The sequence below is a fragment of the Danio rerio genome, chromosome 20, assembly GCF_052040795.2.
Source record: "Danio rerio strain M-AB ecotype USA chromosome 20, GRCz13ab, whole genome shotgun sequence".
NCBI classification, from domain to species: Eukaryota; Metazoa; Chordata; class Actinopteri; order Cypriniformes; family Danionidae; genus Danio; species Danio rerio.
Genome location: NC_141040.1, coordinates 49,237,501 through 49,263,988, shown reverse-complemented (window position 1 = coordinate 49,263,988; position 26,488 = coordinate 49,237,501). Strand labels below are relative to the sequence as shown.

General features: G+C 33.7%; 1 protein-coding gene across 2 annotated transcripts in view; it reads left to right on the top strand.

Moving 5' to 3' along the window:
* The window catches only part of klhl29 (kelch-like family member 29), a 611,610-nt gene that overhangs the window by 333,586 nt on the left and 251,536 nt on the right, over window positions 1-26,488 (top strand). For both annotated transcript variants that reach the window (XM_087298740.1, XM_087298739.1), the window contains exons 4-5: window positions 453-600; window positions 16,180-16,698. Coding sequence is in view for 1 of the 2 variants with exons in the window: in XM_087298739.1 (XP_087154865.1) it covers window positions 453-600; window positions 16,180-16,698 (667 nt within the window). In the remaining variant the exon portion in view is untranslated. The remainder of the gene's footprint in view (window positions 1-452; window positions 601-16,179; window positions 16,699-26,488) is intronic.

Here is a 26,488-nt window from a genome sequence, read left to right as displayed (position 1 = left end):
TCTGATTCTGGAATCGAGTACTTGGATAAAGAATCAGATACTTGTATATAATTAAAATTTTGATTCCTCTTATAGATTTGAGGATTTAAATGTCTGAAAATGCTCGAATGTTGTTAAGATATCTCCGCTACAATATGGTATTTTATTTAATATAATATGTTTTATTTATCATCATTATTTAGTATAATTATTATTCATTTATATTTATATATTATTGTAATTTTATTTATTGTTTTCATATTTTATTGCTTATTACTTGTCGCTTTAAGATTAATTAGCAAATGCTTGAAAAAAAAAACAAGCTTAAGTTACAGTAAATGTGATACCAATTTATTTATTTTAATTTTTCTCTCTTTTTTGTAATCATGTAAACCATCAAAACCACTGCATACACGCACACACACGCACACACTCACACTGTCACTCATCTGCTGTGTGTTTTGTGTCTGCAGGCGGCAGGTCTTTCTCCGGGTGATTCTCAGGCTCCCAGTCTCCTGCTGGCTCCTGGGGTGAGATGGGGCCAAACACCCATCAACCAGTCCACGCCGTGGGAGACAGACGAGCCTGCGGCCAAACAGCACAGAGAGAACGAAACAACAGGTACGCACACACCTCTGTGTCAAAGTCAGTTTAGGGAAACGCATCAGAACAATACCGCTGTGGAATGAGTGCACTGTAAGAAAAAAATGCTTTTCTTTATTGTGTTTTTGTCCTGTTTCCAGTCCAAATATCTAAACCTTCATAAATCAAGAAGCATTAACTAGATAAGCAAAACTTGTTGTCTTGTGATCAGAAATAAAAATGACGTTTTCCTTAAAACAAACTAAATATCTGTTAATAGGGTAAGCAACATAATCTTGTTTATTCTTTGAAATACTATAATTTAGCTTACCCCATCGTCAGTTGTGTAATTGTCCCGCCCCTGCACACACATGCCAGTCATAAGCAGGTATGTGATTGTCCCACCCCTACACACACACACACACACACACTTTATCAACTTTGTGGATGTCCCACCCCTACACACACGCCAAACATCATCATCTTTGTGGATGTCTCCCTAATAAACTCACAAACAAACACACCAAGCATCATCAGATATGTGGTTGTCTCACCCCTACACATAAACACTTGCCATTCATCATCAGTTTTGTGGATATTCTACCCCTACACACACACACACACACACCAATCATAATCAGATATGTGGTTGTCCCACCCCTACGCACAAACACACCAATCATCATCAGTTTTGTGGATGCCCCAGCCCTACACACACACATACACACACACACACACACACACCAATCATCATCAGTTTTGTCGATGCCCACACACACACACACACACACACACACACACACATACATGCCAATAATTATCAGATATGTGGTTGTACCACCCCAAGACACACACACCAATCATCATCAGTTTTGTGTATGTCCCACCCCTACTCATACACACACACACCAATCCTCATCAATTATGTAGTTGTCCGACCCCTACACATAAACACACATGCCAATCATCATCAGTTATGTAGTTGTCCCACTCCTACACATACACACAGATTCGAGCATTCAGTTATTTATTTGAATACTCGTTACTGAAAGAAACTAATTCCGTTAGTAACAATAATTAATTAATTTATTTATTTATTTATTTTTAACACCAATATTCCCATCATTGCTCTTAACCAATAATCATCCAGAAGCAGCCTCCATTCACCTATACAGTTGAAGTCTAAACTATTAGCCCTCCTGTGATTTTTGTTTTTAATTATTAAATTATTTTTTTTTATTTCTTAATTTATCTTCAAATACTTCCATATTCTAACATTTTTTTTCAATATTAATAACCCCCTTAAGCAATAAATATATATATAAAAATTACATATATATATATATATATATATATATATATATATATATATATATATATATATATATATATATCAGTTCTTAGTGGTCAGATGATGCCACTTTGTAGAAACACTGAAGAACATAAAAACACAGAAACATGTTGAGCATCCAGCACACTTCGGTGCAGAAATGCACACTTCACGCACACTTCCTGCCATGGAATCTGCATTATCAGGCTGCTAATGAAGACAGCGTGTTGACCCTGCTGATGATACGTGTGGAATTGGACATGTTTTGTTTGGGGGGGGGTCTCCACCGGGACACCCGCTGTGCCGCTTCAGTCTCACAGAGGGAGGGCTTGTGTTGAGCTCCACAGGGGCTGAACGCTGAGAGAGATGTCAGGAAGAGCCACACGCTGCAATCTGACACATCTGGAGAGTTCACATACACATAAACACAAACACACATATACAAACACATGTGCACGAAACAACACATACAGTTGAAGTCAGAATTATTAGCCCCCCTGTTTATTTTTTCCCCAATTTCTGTTTAAAGGAGAGAGGATTTTTTTCAACACATTTCTAGACATAATAGTTTTAATAACTCATTTCTAATAACTGATTTATTTTATCTTTGTCGTGATGACAGTACGTAATATTTGACTAGATATTTTTCAAAACACTTCTACAGCTTAAAGTGACTTTTAAAGGCTTAACTAGGTTATTTAGTTTAACTAGGAAGGTTAGGGTAATTAGGCAAGTAATTGTATAATGATGGTTTGTTCTGTAGTCTATTGAAAAATATATAGTTTACAGCGGCTAATAATTTTCACCTTAAAACTGCTTTTATTCTTGCCAAAATAAAACAAATAAGACTTTCTCCAGAAGAAAAAATATGATCAGAAAAACTGTGAAAGTTTCCTTGCTCTGTTAAACATAATTTGGGAAATATTTAAAGAAGAAAAATAAAATTTAAGGAGGGGGCTAATAATTCTGACCTCAAGTGTACATACATAAACACACACACACACACACACACACACACACACACACACACACATGCACAAAACAGCACACTCCGAAACACATACGCACATACATAAATGCACATATTACTAAAATTAATAAAATAATGTAAATAATGGAAATTATCATTTTTAATAATACAATTATCAATAAAATTATTAATAAAAAAACTATTGTCTAAAAACTGGACGTCTTCAGATGTAATTTATGAGACTTATTATTTACTTAATAATATATATATATATATATATATATATATATATATATATATATATATATATATATATATATATATATATGTATTCATTAATAAATAATTTCTAAATTTAGATTAATAAATAAAAAACATGAAATACAATGACATTAAAGAAGACTATATCAGATTAAATACACAGGAAAATGTGAACATTATCCGAAATGAATTATGCATCAATAACATTTACAGCACCTAATTGAACCCTGCTAAAATGTTATATTATAATAACATTTAAATAATGCATATGCATCATATAATATAGCTACAATTTATTGCTCCTAATTTACCACTTTACAAATAAATAAATAATTACATTATTGAAATATAGAAAAGGCTCAACTGCAAGTGAAAAGAACAAAATATTTACTAATAATTAACATTATGCTGTTGCATTGTATTATGAGTTAGAAGTATTGTTTTGTATATTTTTGTTAAATCAAATGTAAAAATAAGCAGATTAAATATTAACTAATTTGTGTACAATTTGTGTTTCTAATAAAAACACAAGAACAGACAAGAACACTTCTTAAAAGATTTTATTTTATTTTATTTTATTTATGAGAGTTATTAAACAAAAGTGGGTTTACCACTAATGTATCATTAATACTATTAACAATTAAATTAAATTAAATTAAATTAAATTAAATTAAATTAAATTAAATTAAATTAAATTAAATTAAATTAAATTAAATTAAATTAAATTAAATTAAATTAAATTAAATTCCTGGTGTTGGGCTGGATGGCCATCCGCTGTGTAAAACGTATGCTGGATAAGTTGGCGGTTCATTCCGCTGTGGTGACCCCAGATTAAAAAAAGGACTAAGCTGAAAAGAAAATTAATGAATAGATAAAAAAAAATTTACAAAATAATGACATGTTGAGAAATAAGATAAATTTATTAATTATTTATTATTTAATATATGAGCATTGATATTTATATATATGCATGTAATGTAATTCAGAAAGTCATTGCACACATCACCTAATTTACCCGTTAAATTTAATCAAATAAAGTGAAATATTATTTTATTTTAATATTAATATATTTATTATTTCGTAAATGAAAATGTATATTTATATATACATACAATGTAAGTCATTAAGTCATTCTACCAATTAAAATTAATAAAATAAAGTTAAATATTACTTTAATACTATATTAAATCAAAAATAACATTATTAAAAATGATAAAATGAATAATAAAATTAAAAAATTATACAAATATATGATTTTGAGAACTCAAAATGTAAACATCAGGCACAAAATAAAACGCATTCTTGAATTCTGAAAAAAAAATACTATGCATAAATACAGCAACCAAAACTGAAAGAAAAGGCAAGAATGACTCTGTGTTAATTAATCATGATGGTTAACAATCATTTATAAATTTTCCTTTAGTTTAGGCCCTTATTTATCAGAGGTCGAAACAGTGGAATGAACCACCAACTGTTCCAGCATATGTTTTACGCAGCTGATGTCCTTCCAGCCACAACCCAGTAGTGGGAAACACCCAAACACTCTCATTCTCACATACACTAGGGCCAATTTAACTCATCCAATTCACCAAAAGTGCATTTGTTTAGACTCTGGGGGAAGCCAGAGCACCCGGAAGAAACCCACGCCAACACGGGGAGAACATGCAAACCATCTCCACACAGAAATGCAAACTGGCCCAGCTGGGACTCAAACCAACCATCTTCTTGCTGTGTGGTGACAGTGCTAACCACTGAGCCACTGTGTCACCTGCTTAACAATCAATTCATAAAAAAAGACAACTTTTTCCCAAAGACTTGCCCCTTTCATTTAAATTCAACAAACGAAAGCTAACCTAACAATTAATGACTGATTTAACTTTGTAAAGAGAGAGCGAGAGATCTAGACTTAGAAAGGACGAAGCACAACTGTTTTATCCCCGTGCACGTTATAATTATATGAGCAATCAACGCTAGGATCCATACTGCTAATTTCATTAGCTTTTCAGCGCTGAAGCCGGAGCCGTAATTGAGTTCCTTTCTTATTTATTTATTTCTTTAATAATCTAATGATAGATTTTTTTTTTTCGTCAAAAGACTTGATTGCGCTGCACAAATCTGCCCGAAAGCCTTTAAATGCTCTGGGAATTACTTTTTTTTTGAGTTAATAGCACTTTTGTGTCTAATAGACTGGGAAATATTGGACTTTTCTTTTGTTAGCGGTTGAAATGGAGCTTTAGTTTGTTGTGAATTATGCACAGCTCATTCATCTATTCCCTCTAGTATATATACTCGTCTCTTCAGACTATAGAGCAGTGAAGGCCAGTGCCATGATGAATGTTTTTTAATCTTTTTCTCCGCCTGCTCTACTTCCTGTTATGGAGGATCATTGTTGAGGAGCTGTTTCTGCAGCAGGAGGCCAAGGGTGCGCAATATAACTGAGCACATATTCATGAGATAAATCTGCCATGTTGCATTGAGAGGAAAGCGTCCGGTAAACATGAGCAATCTGGTTTTTCGGTGCTGTCAGCTACTGCTCTGAATAATTTGTTCTAATGCAAGGCCAAATCTGACATTTAAAGCAACAGTGCGTGTGGAAATCTGGTTATAGATTTGGTTTAGATTACCTTTGTGTGACTGTATGGTTAGTGTGGTGTATTTGAAAAATAGTAAATATTAGTTCACATCCAAAACTGAAATGTCAAATAAAAATAATTCTAAAAAAAAAAAAAAAACAGAAACGAATTGACTTAAACATAAAAGACTTAAATAAGACTAAATGAATGTGGTTGAAATAAGGATATTAGAGAAAATAGTTAAAAAAAAAAAACTTTGTCAAAGTTTTTGGGGGCACTGTAAATTGAATAATATTTGCACAAAAAAAAAATTTGTTTTTTATTAAAATTTGGTATAATACAAGGCCAAATCTGACATTTAAAGCAATAGTGCATGTGGAAATCTGGTTATAGAGCATGTTTGATTTAGATTAACTGTGTGTGAGTGCATGAATGTTAGCGTGGTTTGTGTGTGAGTGCATGAATGTTAGCGTGGTTTGTTAACATGTTTGTTCACACACACACACACACACACACACATATATATATATATATATATATATATATATATATATATATATATATATATATATATATATATAAACTTAAATTACGTTGTTTTAATTAAGGTTATTAAAGGAAACAAACAAACAAAAAACTAAAATATAAAATAAATAAAATAAAAATATGCAAAAATGATTAAAAAAATAAAACTATAAAATTAAATTTAATAAAACAAAAGACATTTAAAATTAGAGAACAAATAGACAAACAAAAAAATACATAAAACAAAGAAAACAAACTTCGAAAACTTAAACAAAAATTTCACAGCAAAACATTGTTATCGGTTAATATTATTATTATTAATAATAATAATAATTATTATTATAATAATCATAATAATAAAAGACAACGCAAATAAAAGAATAAAAAGACACAAAATATTAAATAAAAAAAATGACAATAACAACAAATTTCCAAAAACTTAAAAGAAAAATTCACTGGAAAATGTTTTGTTTTAATTTAACTTCGTTAAAAATAATAAAATAAAACACAATCAGAATAAATAAATTAAAATTCACAAAAGCAAATAAAATGACGACAACAAATTTACAAAAACCTAAACAAAAATTTGACAAAAAATTATTTTTGTGTAATAAATTAAAAGACAATTAAATAATTAAAAAATAAAAAATAAAAATTAATTTTACATTTTTTTTTGCTCTGATAACCTTAATTAAAACAAAGTCATTAGTCTTATTTTAGTCTATCAATTTCAAGTTTATGGGTGACGTGGTGGCGCAGTGATTCGAGTCCCAGCTGGGTCAGTTGGCATTGTTGCATGTTCTCCTTGTGTTTGCGTGGGTTTCCTCCAGGTGCTCCGGTTTCCCCCACAAGTCCAAAAACCATGATTTTACCCGTCCAGCCTACTTGGGAATAGATTTTTCTCCATGTGGCCCCTGAGCTAAAATAAGTTTGACACCCCTGCCCTAAGGTTTTTGGCATTCCCTTCAAGGCGCGCGCTCCGCAGACACATTTTAATAACACTATAACGTTTCATACCGAAGCTTTTACCATTTTTTTAATAGTTATTGACAGTGGTGTTCGGTCAATAAATACCAATATTGTTTATCAGCCCAGCTCTATATAAAAATGAAAGACAATCAAATAAAATATGTAAAAGACCCAAATTAATAAAACGACGTCAAAAAAATCTTTGATCCATTTAGGTGGAAGTGACAAACTACAGTCTTTGGATGTTTATACTGTATCTTCTAAACTAAAATTTTAGAAACTAGCATATACACAGGCGTTGCTAGACATAAAGCTCTACTGGGGCACAGCTCTCCCTAAAAAAAATTAAATAAAGTAAAATAAAAAAAATCATTTTAAATAAATAAATAAATAAATATGTATTTACCTGATATTTATATATCAGGTTCGTAGCCAGCCTATTAAAAGGCGTGGTTCTTTTTTTCCAGATATTCGAGGTTTAAATGCTGCATTTAAGTGACATTTAAGAACTATTTTGTGCTAGATTAGCTTGTCGGATGGTTATCATTACTACACATTTTGATGGAACAAAAATACTTCCTACATGTCTGTCAAAGTACTTTTCATACTGTTTTTTTTTTTTGTTTACAGAAATTTGTATGATTACAAGTTGTTGCAGTTTTATATGTAAAGTAATTAGATTAGATTAATTTTAGAAATATTAAAAAAAGACTTATTTAAAAAAAAAAATTAAATTAAAAACTTAAACCTGTAGGCAAATTACAAATTGGCCAGCTCTTTTTGTCAATCAGAATTTGTCCATTTAAATAATAAAAGCCTTCTTTATTGGATATTCTTCTTAAAGCTTTCTTCGATTGCTTATTGTCACAATTCATCATGGCATACTGTCAAAAATGGGACAAATGAGCTCATATAGAAACCAAATTCTGGACTTTGTCATATTGGGGTGGGTCTTTCGAACCACCCAACAACCACCACCACCCCCCAAACCCCCCCACGGCTACGGGCCTATAGATATATTATATTGTTATTATACAAATATTACTCTAAATAAATTACTGAAATTAATCCTAAATTTAACTGGAAAGCAATCTAAAAGACAACTGGATAATTTAAGAAAACTTTTGCATGAATCTTAATTTCATTTGAATAAAATTCTCTAGACAATTCTAAAGAATACAAAAAAGATGTGTTATAGAATTATTAGTTGTGTGTTGTCTTAGACCCGACTCATGGCAGAGAATTAGCTTTATTAAGTCTTACCTCTCTGACTCATCATCACTCATCTTGCTTCAAACTAACAAATCTATCAGGAGCCATGCTTAGTCTAAATAAGATCACCATCATATTGTTTAAACTTTAGTATTGTCGACTTGTAAAACTCACTGCATGCATGTTCACAACCGGGACTTACACTAGGAGCAGAGCAGTGTCATGCGTGCGGATATGTTTTTTTCCTGTGCACATGCTCAATTAGCACATTCTGAGCACATGCTCAGTAAATGACATTGGTTTCATCAGCATTGGTTCGGTTTCACATAGAGATTAGCGTCTTTATTCTGGGATTACCATTCTTGATAAATACACTTGCATATAAAGTAATTCCTATCTTTTTCCTAGCATTTACTGGAGCACTGGCAATTTTTACTGGGGCATGTGGCCAGGTAAATAGGATCTAGCAACGCCCCTGCTTTTAGATATCCCTAAAAATAACAGAGTGTTTCTAGCATCTAATAAAAACTTTACTTTAAATTCACGAGACCTTTAAGTGTGGGAAAATTAGATTACCAATCGAGCCCTGGTCTGAATCCAGGCATTACACAGTCGAGTTCACACTTTACCAGAATATGGCAAATCTATTGACTTCAATGCAGACCACAGGGATGTAAAGAAAGACACACACAGACTTTTAAAAAAGGTGTGTGTTGATGCTCTGAGGCAAACATCTATCGAGCAGTGAGAATTTCATCAGTCCAGTTGCTTTCAGAAGCCCGATTCACAGAATTCCCACTCGATTTCAAACTGACCCGGCTCTTTCCGCACTCTCAAAAACGGATTTTAAACCGTCCCATAAATCAAACGCTCCGTCGTCGGAGGTTTCTCCAGTGTGTAAGCGCCCGTCGGATCTGCTATCATAACTCTGTCTCTGGAATTATGGCGATAGCGTGGAGATGAATATAAACAGCGAACGGAAGTAAGTTTTGGCTTCTTGTACACTTATATCTGCTGTGACCTTGCTGCATTACTGTGCAGCTCAATGACTCTGATGTGACCCTCAGAGAATAAATAATGCATGAAGAAATAAATAGTTTCCAATGGATGCCCTTGTCAGAGAGGAAAATGGAGCTGTTTTGAGTAACATGGTAGGGCTGCTCGATTATGTGGAAAACAGAATCACGATTACTTTTGGTTCAAAATTGTCATCACGGTTATTTAAAATGATTATTAGTGGGCCATATTACCAAAACATAATACGTAATACACTTAGTTTTTTTTTTTCTTTCTTGTACATTAGGTTGATATGGGTCGCTCAGTGGTTAGCACTGTCGCCTAAAGGTTGCTGGTTGAATTCCCAGCTGGACCAGTTGGCATTTTTGTGTTGAGTTTGCATGTTCACACTGTGTTGGTGTGGGTTTCCACTAAGTGCTCCAGGTTTCCCGCATAGTACAAAGACATCCGCTCTAGGTGAATTGGATTAATCTTCTTCTGTGTTAAAAACATATGCTGGAATAGTTGGTGGTTCATTCCGCTGTGGCCAACCCTGATAAGTAGGGGACGAAGCCCAAGGAAATTAATGCATGAATAAGGTTAATATTACACCCAGGGTGCAGATTAATGGATGGAATTGACCTCCCTTATTTCACACTTGACTTCAAGATGTATGGCAGGGGTCACCAAACTTGTTCCTGGAGGGCCGGTGTCATGCAGATTTTAGCTCCCTAATCAAACACCTGAACAAGCTAATCAAGGTCTTACTAGGTATACTTGACATCCAAGCAGGTGTGTTGAGGCTAGTTGGAGCATGCAGGCCTGGATTGGCTAATCGGGAGGACCGAGAGAAAACCCGATGGGCGGGTCAGTTTTTTTGGCCGTGAGTGCCGTTGTCCCTACTGCTTGCACTCTCAGCAGTCACACTTTTTTTTTTGTTTATTTATTTATTTGACCATAGCCTCACTCTTTATTCATTATTTTGTCGCCGCTCCGCTCTTCGTATTTATTTTCTCGCTGCCCTGTGAGCAAAATGCAGCCTGCAGGATGTTTCCCGGAGATGGGTTGCAGCTGGAAGGGCATCCGCTGCATGAAACATATGCTGGATAAGTTGGCGGTTCATTCCGCTGTGATAACCCCAAATTAATAATAATAAAGGGACTAAGCCGAAAAGAAAATTAATGAATGAATATATTTCTTATGAATATTGTAGTATATATAATTATAAATATGCATTTTACCACCCCTAAAATGGTTCATACCATTGTCTGTATGTGTGGGATAAACATTCATAAAAATCGTTCAACAGTCTGAAACCAGCAGATGTATAGCATACTGTAATAAATGCTGTACAATTTATAGTATTACTGGCAATTTTGGTTGACGGCAATGCTGTAAAATTTACAAGTGCACTGTAAACTAACAACTATAATTGTGCTGTATACTTGTAGTTTTACAGCACAATTGTAATTGTTAGTTAGTTTACAGTGCGCTTGTAAATTTACAGTATTACTGGCAAAATTTACAGTATTACTGGCAAAATTTAAAACTGTTCTGTAAATTAACAGCTACAACTGTGCTGTAGTTTTAAAGAACAATTTGAATTGTCGATTTACAGTGCACTTGTAAATTTTACTGTATCACTGGCAACCAAAACTGCCTGTATTACTTTAAATTTTACAGCATTTTTTTTACAGTGGCAGGAAGGGTTATCAGAGAGAGAAAAAAAGTAAAATATTCAAAATGTTAAAAATAATATAATAAAAAGACACAAAAAACATAAAAACTTATAAATTAATAATTTGAAGATTTCAGAGCAAAACATTTTTCATTTTTCAACAGTTTTCATTTAGCTTAGCTTGATGTTAACAATAATCAAATAAAAGACGAATAAAATAGAAAATAAAAAGACACAAAAGAATAAATAAAATTACAACAACAAATTTACGAAAATATAAACAAAAATTTCACAGGAATGCATTTTGTTTTTATTTAATTTAGTGTCTTGTCAATACTCTAATGTCCTTTTCATTAAAAGGTAAAAACCCCGAAAAAAAAAATACTTTTCAAGTCAATATTATTAGCCCCCCTGAATTATTTTTTCCCCAATTTCTGTTTAACAGAGAGCAGATTTTATTCAACACATTTCTAAACATAATAGTTTTAATAACTAATTTCTAATAAACTGATTTATTTTATCTTTGCTATGATTACAGTACCTAATATTTTACTAGATATTTTTCAAGACATTTCTATACAGCTTAAAGTGACATTTAAAGGCTTAAGGGTAATTAGGTAACTTGGCAGGTTAGGGTAATTAGGCAAGTTATTGCATAATGATGGTTTGTTCTGTAGAAAAAAGTGGCTAACAATTTTACCCAAAAAAATGTAAAACTGCTTTTATTCTAGCCCAAATAAAGCAAATAAGAGTTTGTCCAGAAGAAAAAAATATTATCAGACATACTGTGAAAATGTCCTTGCTCTGTTAAACATAATTGTAGAAATATTAATAAATAATAATAATAATAAATTTATGAAAAAAAAAAAAGAAAAAAAAAAAACAATGATCCATTTCTGACCTGACTACTCTCAGGATTAAATATGCAATGAATATGTATTGCAATGTTGATATATTTGGTCTTGGCGGTATAGATCTGCTACGCTGCTGCTGCTGCTTTGATTATAAAAAATAAAAAAAAACTTTCAGTCTAGAGCAGTAAGTGATTTTGTCTTTTTCTTTTGTTGTTTGATTAATGATGATAAAAACAGTTGGCAGCAAAAATAGTCCGCTGTTACTTTAAGTGGTCTGTTTATGGTTTTACTTCCTCATGCCTTGTCATTCTCAACTCTTTGTGATTGCTTATTAAAAAACAATCAAGATTTTATATGAATAATAACTGGCACCTTGATTTGTCACTTTTTTTTGCATGTATTTTACCTTTTAGGCCAGGCTTAGGCTAAAAGATGACTTTACATGTGTGTGATCTGCTTGTGTCTGAAGCTGACAAGATCTCATATTTTTAAAAGCATAACTGAGACTAATACACTTCATTAAACGATGCGGAATGAATGTAGGCTGCTTAAAGTGCTAGACAAAATAATGATTTTATCTCTATATATCATTTAATGCTAATATTTATTGAATGTTTTTTTTTTCATAATAGTTGGATATTAGTTGGAAATAGTTGGAAATTGAATTTCGATGTTTGCACAGCTTTATCAATCTCAGAACCAAATCCTTGCTTATGGCTTGACTGAAATAGAAATGGACAAAGAGACCTATAATATGTCTCTGGAGAATTTAACCTCATGTTTTTGAGACCACCTGGATGCTTGCAGACTTTCTTTTTGGTTTCTTTTGTCCAGTCAGATACGGTTTAAATGAGAGTGTGTTAAAAACGCATCTGCTGTACTTTTGAATAGCAGCGGTGAGTAGCAAATGTTGTTTACTGCTGTAACTTTAACTACCAGCTGTTGATTACTTAAAAACAAGGATGGCGGGGTTTATGTCAACAATAAATGACAATAAAAAAAGTTTATTTAGTTTTGAGTTGGTACAATTTTTGTAAGTGTTTTTAAACAAGTAACCTACTTTCTGTTTCCTACCATTTGTTTCATTGAAAATAATGAGAAAGCAATTAGAAAATGTTGAAAGGTGCATTCAATGTTCAAAAAAACGTCTTAATATTATTATATAAAGGAGATTTTAGTTTTAAATGAGTAGTTATTTTATTATGTAGTTATTCTAGTTGTGTTATTTTTTGGTATTTTCTCTTAGGAAATTACTGAAGGCATATATCATGTTATCATAATGATTTAATGTGGCAATAAGCTTGTAACTGTACTGTGTATTTACACCCTGGCCATATTCATCTATGTAAACACACATGAAAACAACATTAACATTATAGCAGACATTGTAAAAAGGTCAGTCCCGGTCACCGGAGTTTCAGGGTATTCGAGTGCTATCAAGTGACAGAATGTTGTGGGACTGCCAGAAGTTACATTAGGGATTATAGATAGCAAAATTTAGAGGTTTTTTTTTTCTTTTTTCTTTTAATGGCGGTAAAACACGAATACCTTTATGAATGTATTAAAACATTTGCTTGTTTGTTGTAAAAATTCCTAATAATGACAAAAAAAATTACTAATTTGTGCATCTCCTGACTTCCGTGTGCAGCCATGCTGCTGCTGTAGCTGGTGTATTCTGGAAAAATGTTTTTACCCCAAGGTTTCAAGTTTCTTGGTTTGCCCTTATGCCGAGTTCAGACTGCATGATTTTCAAAGTAGTCGTGTCACAGATGTTTTCACACTGCATGACTATCTGGGCTAGCGTTTTGTCGCTGCTTTGTTTACACTGCAAGATGGATCGGCGACAGGGGCTTTCACATTGCATGACTTTACAATAGGAAGAATCGACACAACTTCGTCCAAAATACATCTCACAGCTAAAACATGCAGTATATCTTTTGTTATTAACTACATAACGAGAAAGAAGCCTTTAATGGGGTAGAAAATGTACATATTTGCTCACCTGGTTTTGAAGGGAATTAGTAATTACTCCTCAACTTTCTTTTTTAACTTTCTGCATAAAACGTCAAACAGACACAGATGCTCCTGTTAAACCTCCTTTCAAGAGTTCCCACTTAGAAATGCTTGGCATTTATAGCAGATTTGGCATGCTGTCCCGGAAGAGAACCCTGAGCTTGGAGATATTTGAGCCCAGGGCTCCCGCCCGGTCTAAAGCATATCAGGAGAACCGAGATCAGGTAGGTCTCGATCGCTCCCCCTTTAGAAGGGGAGAAAAAGGAGGAGATGGGGTGGAAGGGGGGATTCTTCCAAAAAGAAGATAAGCAATAATCTGAAAGTGATCTATTTAAATTAAGCTAGGATCATTCTGATTGAATTATTACTGATTACGGATGAGTGGCCAGCGGTGCACAATCATATCACATTCTCCTCTCGAAATTAGTTTATGAAACTACACTTAGTTTTTCCTCCATTTATTGGGTCCAAATAAAGCAAAAATGAGCGCTGAAGATGATGTACTGGTGTTTTTTAAAAGGGTCAACCAAAAATCTTCCAGTTAAAGAACAACTGAAAAAACCTTGGGAGAATGAATATACAGTGCAAATAATGGATGGATTGTAATTTGTAACACAAGCTATAGATGAATGAAGCTCACTGAAGCTAAGCAGGGCTTCGCCTGGTCAGTACCTGGGTGGGAGATCATATGAGAAAGCTATAGGTTGCTGCCGGAAGTGGTGTTAGTGCGGCCAGCAGGGGGCGATCCTAACCCCCAAGTATAGTGAAGGGGACTCTATACTGCTCAGTGAGCCACGTCTTTCGGATGAGACGTTAAACTGAGGTCCCGACTCTCTGTGGTCATGAAAAATCCCAGGATGTCCTTCGAAAAAAAGTAGGGGTTTAACCCTGGCATCCTGGCCAAATTTGCCACTGCCCTTTGTCCATCATGGCCTCCTAACCATCTCTATATCATAATTGGCTTCATCACTCTGTTTCCTCTCCATCAATCAGCTGGTGTGTGGTGTGCGGTCTGGCTCAATATGACTGCCGTTTTGTCTTCCAGGTGGATTCTACACAATTGTGGTCTGAGGAGATTCCCCCCAATGTGTAAAGCGCTTTGAGTGTTTAGAAAAGTGTCATATAAATGTTATGTAATATTATTATTATTATTATTATTATTATTATTATTATTATTATTATTATTATTATTATTATTATTATGGTGAGGCAGTAGTGCAGTAGGTAGTGCTGTCTCCTCACAGCAAGAAGGTCGCTGGGTCGCTGGTTCGAACCTCGGCTCAGTTGGCGTTTCTGTGTGGAGTTTGCATGTTCTCCCTCCCTTCGCTTGGGTTTCCTCCGGGTGCTCTGGTTTCCCCCACAGTCCAAAGACATGCTGTACAGGTGAATTGGGTAGGCTAAAATGTCCGTAATGACATTGAATGAGTGTGTATGTGCGTATTTCCTAGTAATGGGTTGCGGCTGGAAGGGCATCCGCTGCATAAAAACTTACTGGATTAGTTGGTGGTTCATTCCGCTGTGGCGATCCCGGATTAATAAAGGGACTAAGCCGACAAGGAATGTATTATTATTATTTTAATTAGTATTATTACAAGTGGCAGTGAAAACTTCGTTGCTGTCATACATTGTCAGTTTAATGGTGAAGGGATTGATACAATAGGCCTATTAATGGAAGGTTTGTGAAGAAATGTTATGCTCCATTTTTTTCTATGTTGCCAGTTTTTTAGTATTTGTAAATTACACAAATACAGTTTTTTTATTTTGATACATTTATTGCTGCTGTATTTTGTAGTTTATATCGATGAACTTAAAATGTATGTATTTGGTATTTTATTTTAAAATACATTTGGTAACACTTTAATTTGCTGGTCAATTTTTAGTATTAGTAAACTGTCTGCTTAATATCTGTTAAAGCTGCTCTTTTAACAGACATTTAACCGACTATAAGAAATTTTGCATGTCAAGTACATGTCAACTTACCCTAACCCTAACCTAACAGTGTACTTGTAATCTAATGGGAATTAGTTGGCATGTAGATGCAATTTAACTTAAATTCAACAAACAGACCATCAAAATAAAGTGTGACCATACATTTCAATGTATTTTTGTCCATCCCGGCTTTACACCATACAGCAATAATTGAGTTCACATTGAGTTTAATATAAAATATACCACAAAGGTCAAATAAAGGTGATGTTTCTCGCCCTTGACTTGGTTTTCCATTTCTCCTTCTCCAGGCCCCCCATGGGTTCCTTCAGTGTTGCCGGCGGCCACTCAGCCAAGTCTGTTGGCGCATTCATACGGGATGCCGCCCGCTTACAGCCAAGGGGTGTCCGTCCAGTCTCCTGTCATCGGCGTGACCCCGGCCATCCAGACGCCCATCCCACCACACCATCCGCTCATGACGGCTCACTTCCAGCTTCCTCCGCTCTCTTCCCAACCTCCCGGCAGCCTAGTTCTCAGTCTCCAAAACCAGTCGCCCTATGCCACCAGCCAGCCGCAAATCACCCCATCACCCCTGACGACAGCCGGCCAGGTGATCCACCCCACTCCCCAGAGCGTGGTCGTGGGAAATGGTCACATGACTCACCCTCTCATTCATCCGCCCACTTTGCCTTCCGCCGCGCTGCCATTGTCAAATGGACAAGCGACGACTCTGCCAACTTCTGCCAACCAGGACAGTCCCAATGGCCTTCAAATGCTTCGTACCGTTGGAATGGGGAAGTACGAGTTCACAGACCCGAGCCATCCTAAAGGTAAGCGCAACTAATGAACGCGCCCGAGGATGTTTCGCAAATATCATTAATTTTTTTTCCAGGGAATTGCTTTTGATGCCGGCAAGGAAAATTGACCACAAACATGTCAGGGAGACGTTGTTGTTAAAACCTCAGCCTGAGGTATAAAAGCATTTTCAAGGTCGAGGATTCAGTCCTGAAACCTACTGTCACACAAACAGGCCTGTTTCTTCTCTAACTTTTTTTTTTTTACTCCGTGTCTCCTGCTGTGCATTCTTGCCTGTTTTTCAAGGCTGTAAATCGTTGTTTGTACAAGATAACCTTGGACGAGGCTTCTGTCAGTCCAGAAACAGATGTTGCGTATTCCCTGAGCAATTTTCACATTTAATGAAGCTTTTAATCTAGGTTTAGATTGGCTTTCTAAGCTCATTTGATTTTTTTTACGGGCTCTATAAAATGAGCGCAATTTGGTTTCCACATCGATGCAACTTGCAATTGTCTCTTAAGATGCGAAAGAGCCAATTACATTAGACTTTGCATGAATTTTTTTGTTTTTTTTCGAGATGTAAGCGCTCAGAGCTCAGTTAAAGCAGTGGCATTGAAGCAGGTTCAGCTCTCCTGTTGTGAGAACTATAGCAGGCTAATGTGCCATGTGAAAGGCAGTGCTTACATAATTTACAGAGAAATAAACCAATTGGATTGCGGTATTAATTCTTCTTAATCAGTCTTCGACAAACATTTCTCACTCTGTGTTCTTTCTTGCTGGAAAACCCAACCTATTTTGAAGGGGTTTGAGATTTTTTATCTGTGGATTTATTAGCATGTACGAGGAATTACTGTATGTATTTGAGTCTTCTGAAATGGCATATACCAGAGCTCTCTAAACTCGGTCCTAAAGGGCCAGTGTTCTGCAGATCTTAGCTTAAACTTGCCACAGCACACCTGCATGGATGTTTCTAGAAAGCATAGTAAGTGTTTGATTGGCTAGCCTAGGTGTCTGATTGGGGTTGGAACTAAACTTTTGAATATGGATATGAGCAGTACTGTTCAGTTTGGAGTCAGTTTATTTTAATGTAAATAAAAAAGCTCTTTTGCTGATCAGGGGTGCATTTCCAAAAACCATCGTTAGCCAACTAATGGTTCAAGTTCCGTCATTACAAACATAGTTTGTTGATTTGGCCTTTCCCATATCCGTCGTTCCAAAGAACATTCGCAAGCTGCATCGCAAACTTTTACGCTTGCAACTACAGCTCTAAAGCTGTAGTTAGAAACATAGTCCCTGACTGTGTTCTAGTTATCCTCCTATATTGTTGTATTGTTGCCTAAATATTGCGAAAATGTACCTGTCTAACTCAATGTAAGACTAATTTTGTGCTTCAGGGTCCACATGTACATTTTGATTTGTAGTAGAATTTCTACAGAATACATATATATATATATATATATATATATATATATATATATATATATATATATATATATATATATATATATATATATAATGTAATATTCATTTTTCAATTCATTTTGGTCATAAAAAATATCATTTTAATCTATATAATGTATTGTTGCCTAAATGTTGCCAAAACATACCTGTCTAACTCAAATTTTGTGCTCCAGGGTGGTCAAAGTATACATTTTGATATATTTGCAGTAGAACATTTACAGAATATATTAATCCAACATGATCTTTAGTTAATTTCCTATAAATTTTGGGTCATAAAAAATTTACTATTAACCTATATAATGTGTTTTTGCCCAAATCTTGCCAAATATATACCCATCCGACTTTCTGTAAGACTAATTTTGTGCCCCAGGGTCAAAAGATACATTTTGATATATTTGCAGTAGAACATCCACAAAATATATTGATCAAACATAATCTTTAGTTCATTTGCTATTAATTTTTGTCATAAAAGAATCTATCATTTTACCCTATACAATGCATTTTTGTCTGTTGCCAAAAATATAAACATCTTACAAACTATATGACATGTTCTTGCTCCAGGGTGACATTTATTTTGATAGAAATAATACTAATAAATCCTGACTTCAAACTTTTGTACATTAGTGTGTGTGACTTTGCTGGATGTCTTTTTTTCCTAGCTCAGTAAATCCCATTCGCATTTCTAATTAACTCAAAATTTTCCGTTTTCCTGACTTTGATGCTTAGCAGATTTATTCACGCGCACGTTTCACCTTGCTTGACCAAATCAGCACACGGGCTCATTTTAGTTCTAGGATCTGCTTTTTGACAGGGAACTGTGACTCCCTGGTGTTTCTGGCTGTGTTTCCTGCTGCTTTATCCCTTTAAAGCAGAGCGGGTCCTCCACGGGTCAGTGGACAGCAGAGTCTCTCTCTTAATACAGAAGTATTGTGTTTAAGTCCAGTGGGCAGCAAGAGGGTCCGGTCTGTCAGGCTTTGTAGGTTTGTAGGGTTGTAATTTTTATTTAATTTTTTTTGATGGCATGTTTCTGTTTAGTAATGCTGTAATGTATGTTGACAGGCTGTTAAAATATACCGACTCATTTAGGGATTGTCCGGTTGTGAATTTTTTAAGGAATAGATTTTTTACTTGTACCAAGAATATTGCACACATACTTTCATGCAGTATAATTTAATGTTTATTTTAATTATTTATTTTTTATAATTTTTTTTGTAGTATTTTATTCGAAACTGATTGGTAATGGCATCAATAATAATAATAATAATAATAATAATTGTTATACATATATTATGTATATAGAATAATAATAATGATAATTTATATTATTATTGTTATTATTATTATTATTATTATTGTTATTATTAAGATGGTGGTAATAATAATAATTTTGTTGTTGTTGTTATTATGTTATTATATCGATAATGATAGTAGTAGTAGTAGTAATAATAATATAAATAATAAAAAAATAATAATAATACATTAACAATCAATTATATAATTAATAATAATAATAATTATATATATATATATATATATATATATATATATATATATATATATATATATATATATATATATATATATATGTGATATAACATGATCTGTACTATTTACTATTTAAAACAGACAAACAGACAATTTCCTATTCATTCATTAATTTCCTATTCATTTTGGTCATAAAAAAAATCATTTTAATCTATATAATGTATTGTTGCCTAAATATTGCCAAAAACATACCTGTCTAACTCACTGTAAAACTAATTTTGTGCTCCAGGGAGGTCAAAATATACATTTTGATATATTTGCAGTAGAACATTTACAGAAAATATTAATCCAACATGATCTTTAGTTAATTTCCTATAAATTTTGGGTCATAAAAAATTTACTATTAACCTATATAATGTGTTTTTGCCCAAATCTTGCCAAATATATACCCGTCCGACTTACTGTAAGGCTAATTTTGTGCCCCAAATAATAAAAATAATAATAATAATTCAATTAACAATCAATTAAAACAAAATCATATAAATTAAATAATAATAATAATAACAACAACAAGAACAACAACTATTATTATTATTATTATTAATATCAATACTATAATTATCATATCGTTATCAATGTTTTTTAAAAATAAAGTTATGTAAAATTAATATTAATTATAATAATAACATATTAATAAAAGTATTACTGTTAGTGCAAGCAGTAAAAAAACTGTGCTCAGCAAAATTAAAGTAATGGCGGCATAGTTTATATCCACTGACAAATGAGCGAAGCTACATTTGACCATTAGTTCACATCCATTTAATCTATGGCTTTTAAAATAAAATCCATATTAAAGTCTGGCAGAGAAGTGATCAGTAATGTAAGTGCTTGCATCTGTCTGTACCTGACACTGGTATTTTATTATTGCTGTGATCAAAATAGAATGCAACTAAATGCAATTGAATAAATATAATAATAATAATAATTATTATTATTATTATTATTATTATTATTATTAGTTTATTATAATTTATTATTATAATTTTTTATTATAATTTTTTTATTATTTATATTTGCAGTATTTGTAGCAACTGACGGAAATGAACCAAATTAGTCCATTTTTGACTTATAAATTTATTTTTTGTTCTTTATGTCCTGGTCTGTTGAAATTCTTGATTGGCTAGATGATGTGCTATAAAACTGTTTAACAGATAATTCCAGTCAGTCTAGTAGGGATACAGCTGTGGATACTCACATTAATATACATCGCATAAACGTTTGATTAATTTTATGAAAAATATGATAATGAAATAATCTGTATAAATACTGTTTTTTTACGTTACTATATTAGTTGGGTTTAGGGTTGGGGTAGTGGTAGACATTTCCATTGCAGTTTATGCACATCTTTTATAATTGAATAAAAAGTTTATCCTTCCCAGTTATGTGCATATGTTTTTTATACGCATTTTCAGAATTTAAGAGCATCTTGTTGTTACCATCAACTGGGTTTTTGATGCTTATATCCAAAATGTGCATAAAAATAGGTGGATGGAAACGTAGCTAGTGTCTGCTACTTTTTAAATAATTTAAATTTAATCCTCTGTTGCCTAGCAACTTCCTGCAATCAAAAACACAACTTCTGGTTGCCAAAAACTTAACCTTTCTTCAGATCTGTCTGTCTTTCGAAACAGGATAACCTTCCCGAGAAAGTGAAAATGAAGGTAAGTTGCAGACATTCACGTGTGCTCTAGTTGCCTAACTATACATTTATAGGCCGTATTAGCAAAAAAGTTGTATTTTTAGGGTGATGACTTAAGTAAATATGATGAAAGACATTTAAAGCTTAATTTTAATACCTCAATAGAAGCTTTGAATGTAAATATGACATGACAGTCAGTGGTGTAAAATAACTATTTACAAATACTCAAATTACTGTAACTGAGTTTTCTCAGGAATTGTACTTTGCTAAGTAGTTTTAAAAATGTGTACTTTTATAGTGCCTTGAGTACATTTTCAGTGCAGTATTGGTACTTTTACTCCACTACTTTCCTTCCACCTGCAGTCACTACTTTATTTTGTCTTGTCTATGGGGATTAGAAAAATTAGTTCTGTCCAATCAAATCACACATAGAAGGTTAATTGCATCATAATGATTTACCTCAAGACATGGGCGATTTATAATTGTGGCAAACTGTTTGGAAGCGTTAAAAATGTCTAAGAAGATGTTTGAAATCTTTACATGCATTGACCCAGACACTGTTTAGATGCATGTCACTGATGAGAAGATGATGGATGTTTACTGTGTGATGACTGAAAAGGGCTTAAACACCCTGCAGGCACAAGACGTCAACATGACGTCGGATTGATGTTGTACCCAAACTTCATAGGGGATGTTGCATTTTGTTTGGAAATGAAAATCGAGTTGACATCAGAACTCAACGTCAGGCAAATGTCAATGTCCAACGTCCAATCTAAAATCAATCAAATTTCAACATCTAATGATGTTACAGCTTGACGCTGTGTGGATGTTACCACTATAACATCTATCAGACGTTGGATTTTGGTCACCATACCTGACGAATAAATGTCGGTATTTGACGTCAACATATGATGTTGCTTTAAGATGTTGGCTCAACGTTGGATTTGATTACTTTCCAACACAAAATAAAATCAACCAAATATTAATGTCATTTGATGTCATAATTGGATATCAAAATAAGGTTATCCTTAGACGCTGGTTAGAAATTAAATTTTGGTCACCTGACATCATAACTTAAATCTAACCTAATAGTTGCGTTCGGCTTGAACCATGGCTGCAGCCAGTGAGCAACGAGATTAGCCAAGCACAGGCAGAGTGGAGTTAAAAACGGAGCCGTCAAGCCGCCCAGCCGGACACTTCGGGGCTCAAAGTTGCAGCAGTCATAATGACCGATCACATGATGTCATCATATTGTATTTATTTATTTTTTTATTTGTAACAACAAAAGATTTACAGTACAAATAAAACTCAATACAGTCTCTATAAATTAGTTCTTTTTTAAACAATAAGGGAATTATAGATTAAATATGTAACAAATGCATGAGAGAAATAAGGGGAAACGAGAGGGTAATATAAACCTAGAAATGAATAGGCCTATTAAATACAAAGCCAGAAGCACAAATTCTTGAAGTTTAAACATCCCTCTTTAGGCTAATACTTCTTGTTTGAATATGCTAAAAATGGGTTTACATTTATTTACATTTATAGATATAAAACTTTCCAATATATATTAGTGTAAATCCCAAAACAAGGTGTTTTGATTAAGTATTAAACAATGGTTTAGATAATTTTGCATAATGACAGCATTTTCAATCCAAAAAGATTGAACAAAAGGACATTCCCAAAATAAGTGAGCAACACTTTCAGTAGAGGTTTCCCAGGAAGAGCTGGTACATCAATGTCATTTTTAAAACTTGTGCATAAACCGCCTAACAGAAAAGAAATATATATTTTATCATCATATAAATCCTTTAATTATTTAATAAAATAGTTCTTTAACTTAATTTTTTTAAGAAACCTTTAGGGTGGCAAGATCAATTATGGTAATTATTTTATTACAATTCTATAAGACTTATTTGAGTTAATATTTAGGTTATTCACTAAAATATCATTTAAATCATTTATGGAGCTGAATGCAGTAAATAGTCTGTATAAAAAGGTCGAAAATAAACCAGTGCAAACAATCTAGTCTTTATAACCAGATTATTTAACAAAAAATTAAACAAAATTTGTAGTCTTTAAATAAGCATGATGTGTACAGGATAGAGAGGGTATGAAAATGTAATTGTTTGTTTTAAAATTTGTAAATCAAAATTTGTCCAATAACAAAGCAGATACACACGTGGTTGTTGTCATGCAGTGAACTCGGCCAATCGTGTAATATCGGTGTCGTCATCATAGCTCCAGCAGTCGCTCTTCAGACTCGTGCAGTCGCTCTTCAGAATTAATAGTCTGATCCCGGAGCGCTGTCGCAGTACTTTAATGCAACATGTGAAAGTCTCATTCTCATTCTTTTTATTTGTTATTTTGCCGCAGCTCCACTCTTTTTATTTATTTTCTCGCAGCCCCGTGAGCAAAATGCAGCCTGCAGGTTAATGATGACAGCGGAACCTTAGTGAATACAAGAATTTTAATAATTAATATTAATTAATATTACACCTGCTCAATGAAAATGAAATGATACACTACAGAAATAAATCTGACTTAACTTGATCAGAAACTAAAGATGTGAGAAAAAGTTTAAGCCATCATTAGAAAGTAATACTGTGGTTAAAAGAGTCTTGCAGGTTACAGTGCATTACTTATTTTTTATTCCAAATGCAGCAGCATAATAGCACCATTGTGGTCCAGTGGTCAGCAGGTTGCGAGTTCGAACCTCACCTAAATAAATTTAGTTTTTATAATTCTTAGTGTTAAGACATAATACTGTTTGGATTACTTATATAGTTGTACATATTTTATTTTTATTTTTTGTGGGACCACCGTTATAAAGGACTGGATAGCTATAAAGGATTTTGCACGGAATATTCAGATATTTCAGGAAAGGACATTGTGATGTTTGAAAGAATAGTGTTAATGTGTTACCTCTTAATGTTCTCATATTATATAAAAAAAAAAAAAAACATTTGAAGTTCTAAAGCAGCTGTTTCGTTGAAACAGACATGATAGTGTCATTAGAAACTGAATTGGAAATGACTTTATTTTAATATAATCAGTCGTGAACTGAGGTGGGCCGGTGTAAGGCTTGAAACTCCAGGGCTGAAAAGGAGTCCCACTCCGGCCCTGGCGTAATAATCACTACTCACTAATGGTGTGATGATACACGTATTCGCATTGAACCGTTCGGTATAAGACTTTCGGTTCGGTATGTGTCGCAAACTGAACGATTCAGACTAATATCTAAAAAGACAAAAGAGAATACGTACAAAAAAGCATGCAATGCTTGCCCCGCCTTCAAGCTCTTCTTATTGGCCCACTGTGCAAGAACAGAACTTAAAGGGATTGGTTAATATCAGCTGTCAATCGCTCAGTTCCGATGACAGGACGCCACAGCCGTGAAAATGTAAAGGGCTGGATCCAAAAGAATGAAAACAACACTGACAAATTTAGTTTTAGAAACCAGCAAGAGTTACAACTAATGGCACATCTGATCAGTGATCATGTGCTGAATGTCAATCCAGCATTTACACTTTTCGAAGAGTGGATAAAAGTCTTCCAGTGTTTAAACTCCGCTATGAAAATGACTAAAGCATTCACCGTAAAGAAAGTGGGATGGAGTTTTCAGGTGACAGTGTTTGACACTGAATCTACACAGGAGACGTTCTAACGTTATTTAATCCTAATGCTGTCAATCGTGCGACTGATACCAGGTTCACCATCGCTAAAGAACATGCATTTACTGAGACGAAACTAATATTGCAGCTCATGAAAAGACCATTATTACTATTAAGATGAAGTATGCAAATAATAAGTTATAATGTCATCTGTGCAATATCAGACACCACCCGTGAGAACAGCACAGTTATTGTTAATTCAGTTCATCTCATTCACGTCAAGCGTGCAGGGCGGTGTGCGCATGCAGAGTTTAGTTTATTTGTTAGTTGTGATTGTCAAATAATGTTCAGAAAGGATCCAAGTGCAAGTGAAATGATATATTTGACAGTCAAAATAAATACAAGGAAAGAGTGTGGTGCTAGGATGAGGAGAAAACAGGGCAGGGATCAGACAGGAGAACAGGGTCCAGTGGTCTCTCCTCACGGTCCTGAGCACACGTAAGCACACGTAACAAACTGACAAGGGAACATAGAAAACCTCGCCCATATATAGGCACAATAATGAGCCTCAGCTGGCGAGCTAATCAAACCAGCTGAGTGAGTCAAGGCACGTGACCAAAACAAATACACGTGGATAACAAAAAAAAAAGAAAAAAACACTCACGTGATCAAACAGACACTCCGGAAAAGCACACAAACCTGCAACTGTGACCATGATAGAGTGTTAATATATAATAGAATCCGTCAATATAAAACGTATTGTAACGGTGCTCATAATTTTTGGTGGGTGCGACTAAATTTGGTTTGGTGCGCCTACATTTTTGAAGTTAGGAGCACCGGTGCTACCAAGAAAAAGGTTAATTTCAAGCCCTGTTAGACCTTAATCGATAGTGGAAATTTCGGGTTTTAAAAAAATGTAAATGTAATAGAGCCCCGTTACATTATTCATAAGCCAATTTCAGTCAGATAATTCCTGCTTTCAGATCCACTAAAATGGCAGGTGACCATCAAATCAAGCAGATCTGTGCTGTCTAAAGAAAAGACACTCTCTGAAAAAAAATAAATTAAAAATTAAAAATAGATTAAAAATTGAGTTCCATATAAAAACTAAACTGTTCTTTTCTTTTTATTTGTTTAACTACAACAATATTACATTTGTTTTCTATAGCAAGCTTTTTGGTTTTGAGTATAAAGAAGGATTTGTTATATTTGCTGCTAAGCAAAAAACTCAGAAGTATCTAGAAGTAGCTCTATCACTGTTTAAAGTAAAAGAAAAAAACAGGATCATACTTTTATGATGTTAGTTTTAATGCATTAAAAAATTTTAATCAGAGAAATGATTTAAAGCCTCTGGCTTTTTTCTTTTTTTTTGCTGTATCGAAAACATACCTAATCGTGAAACCACTGTGTCGTAGTGAACGGAACTGTGATTTTTGTGAACCGTTACACCCTTGCTACTCACTACTCTTGAGTATTTTAGAAAAATCTACTTTTTACTCATACTTTGAGTAATACTTACAATGGATACTTTTACTCGCACTACATTTTTAGACAAGTAATAGTACT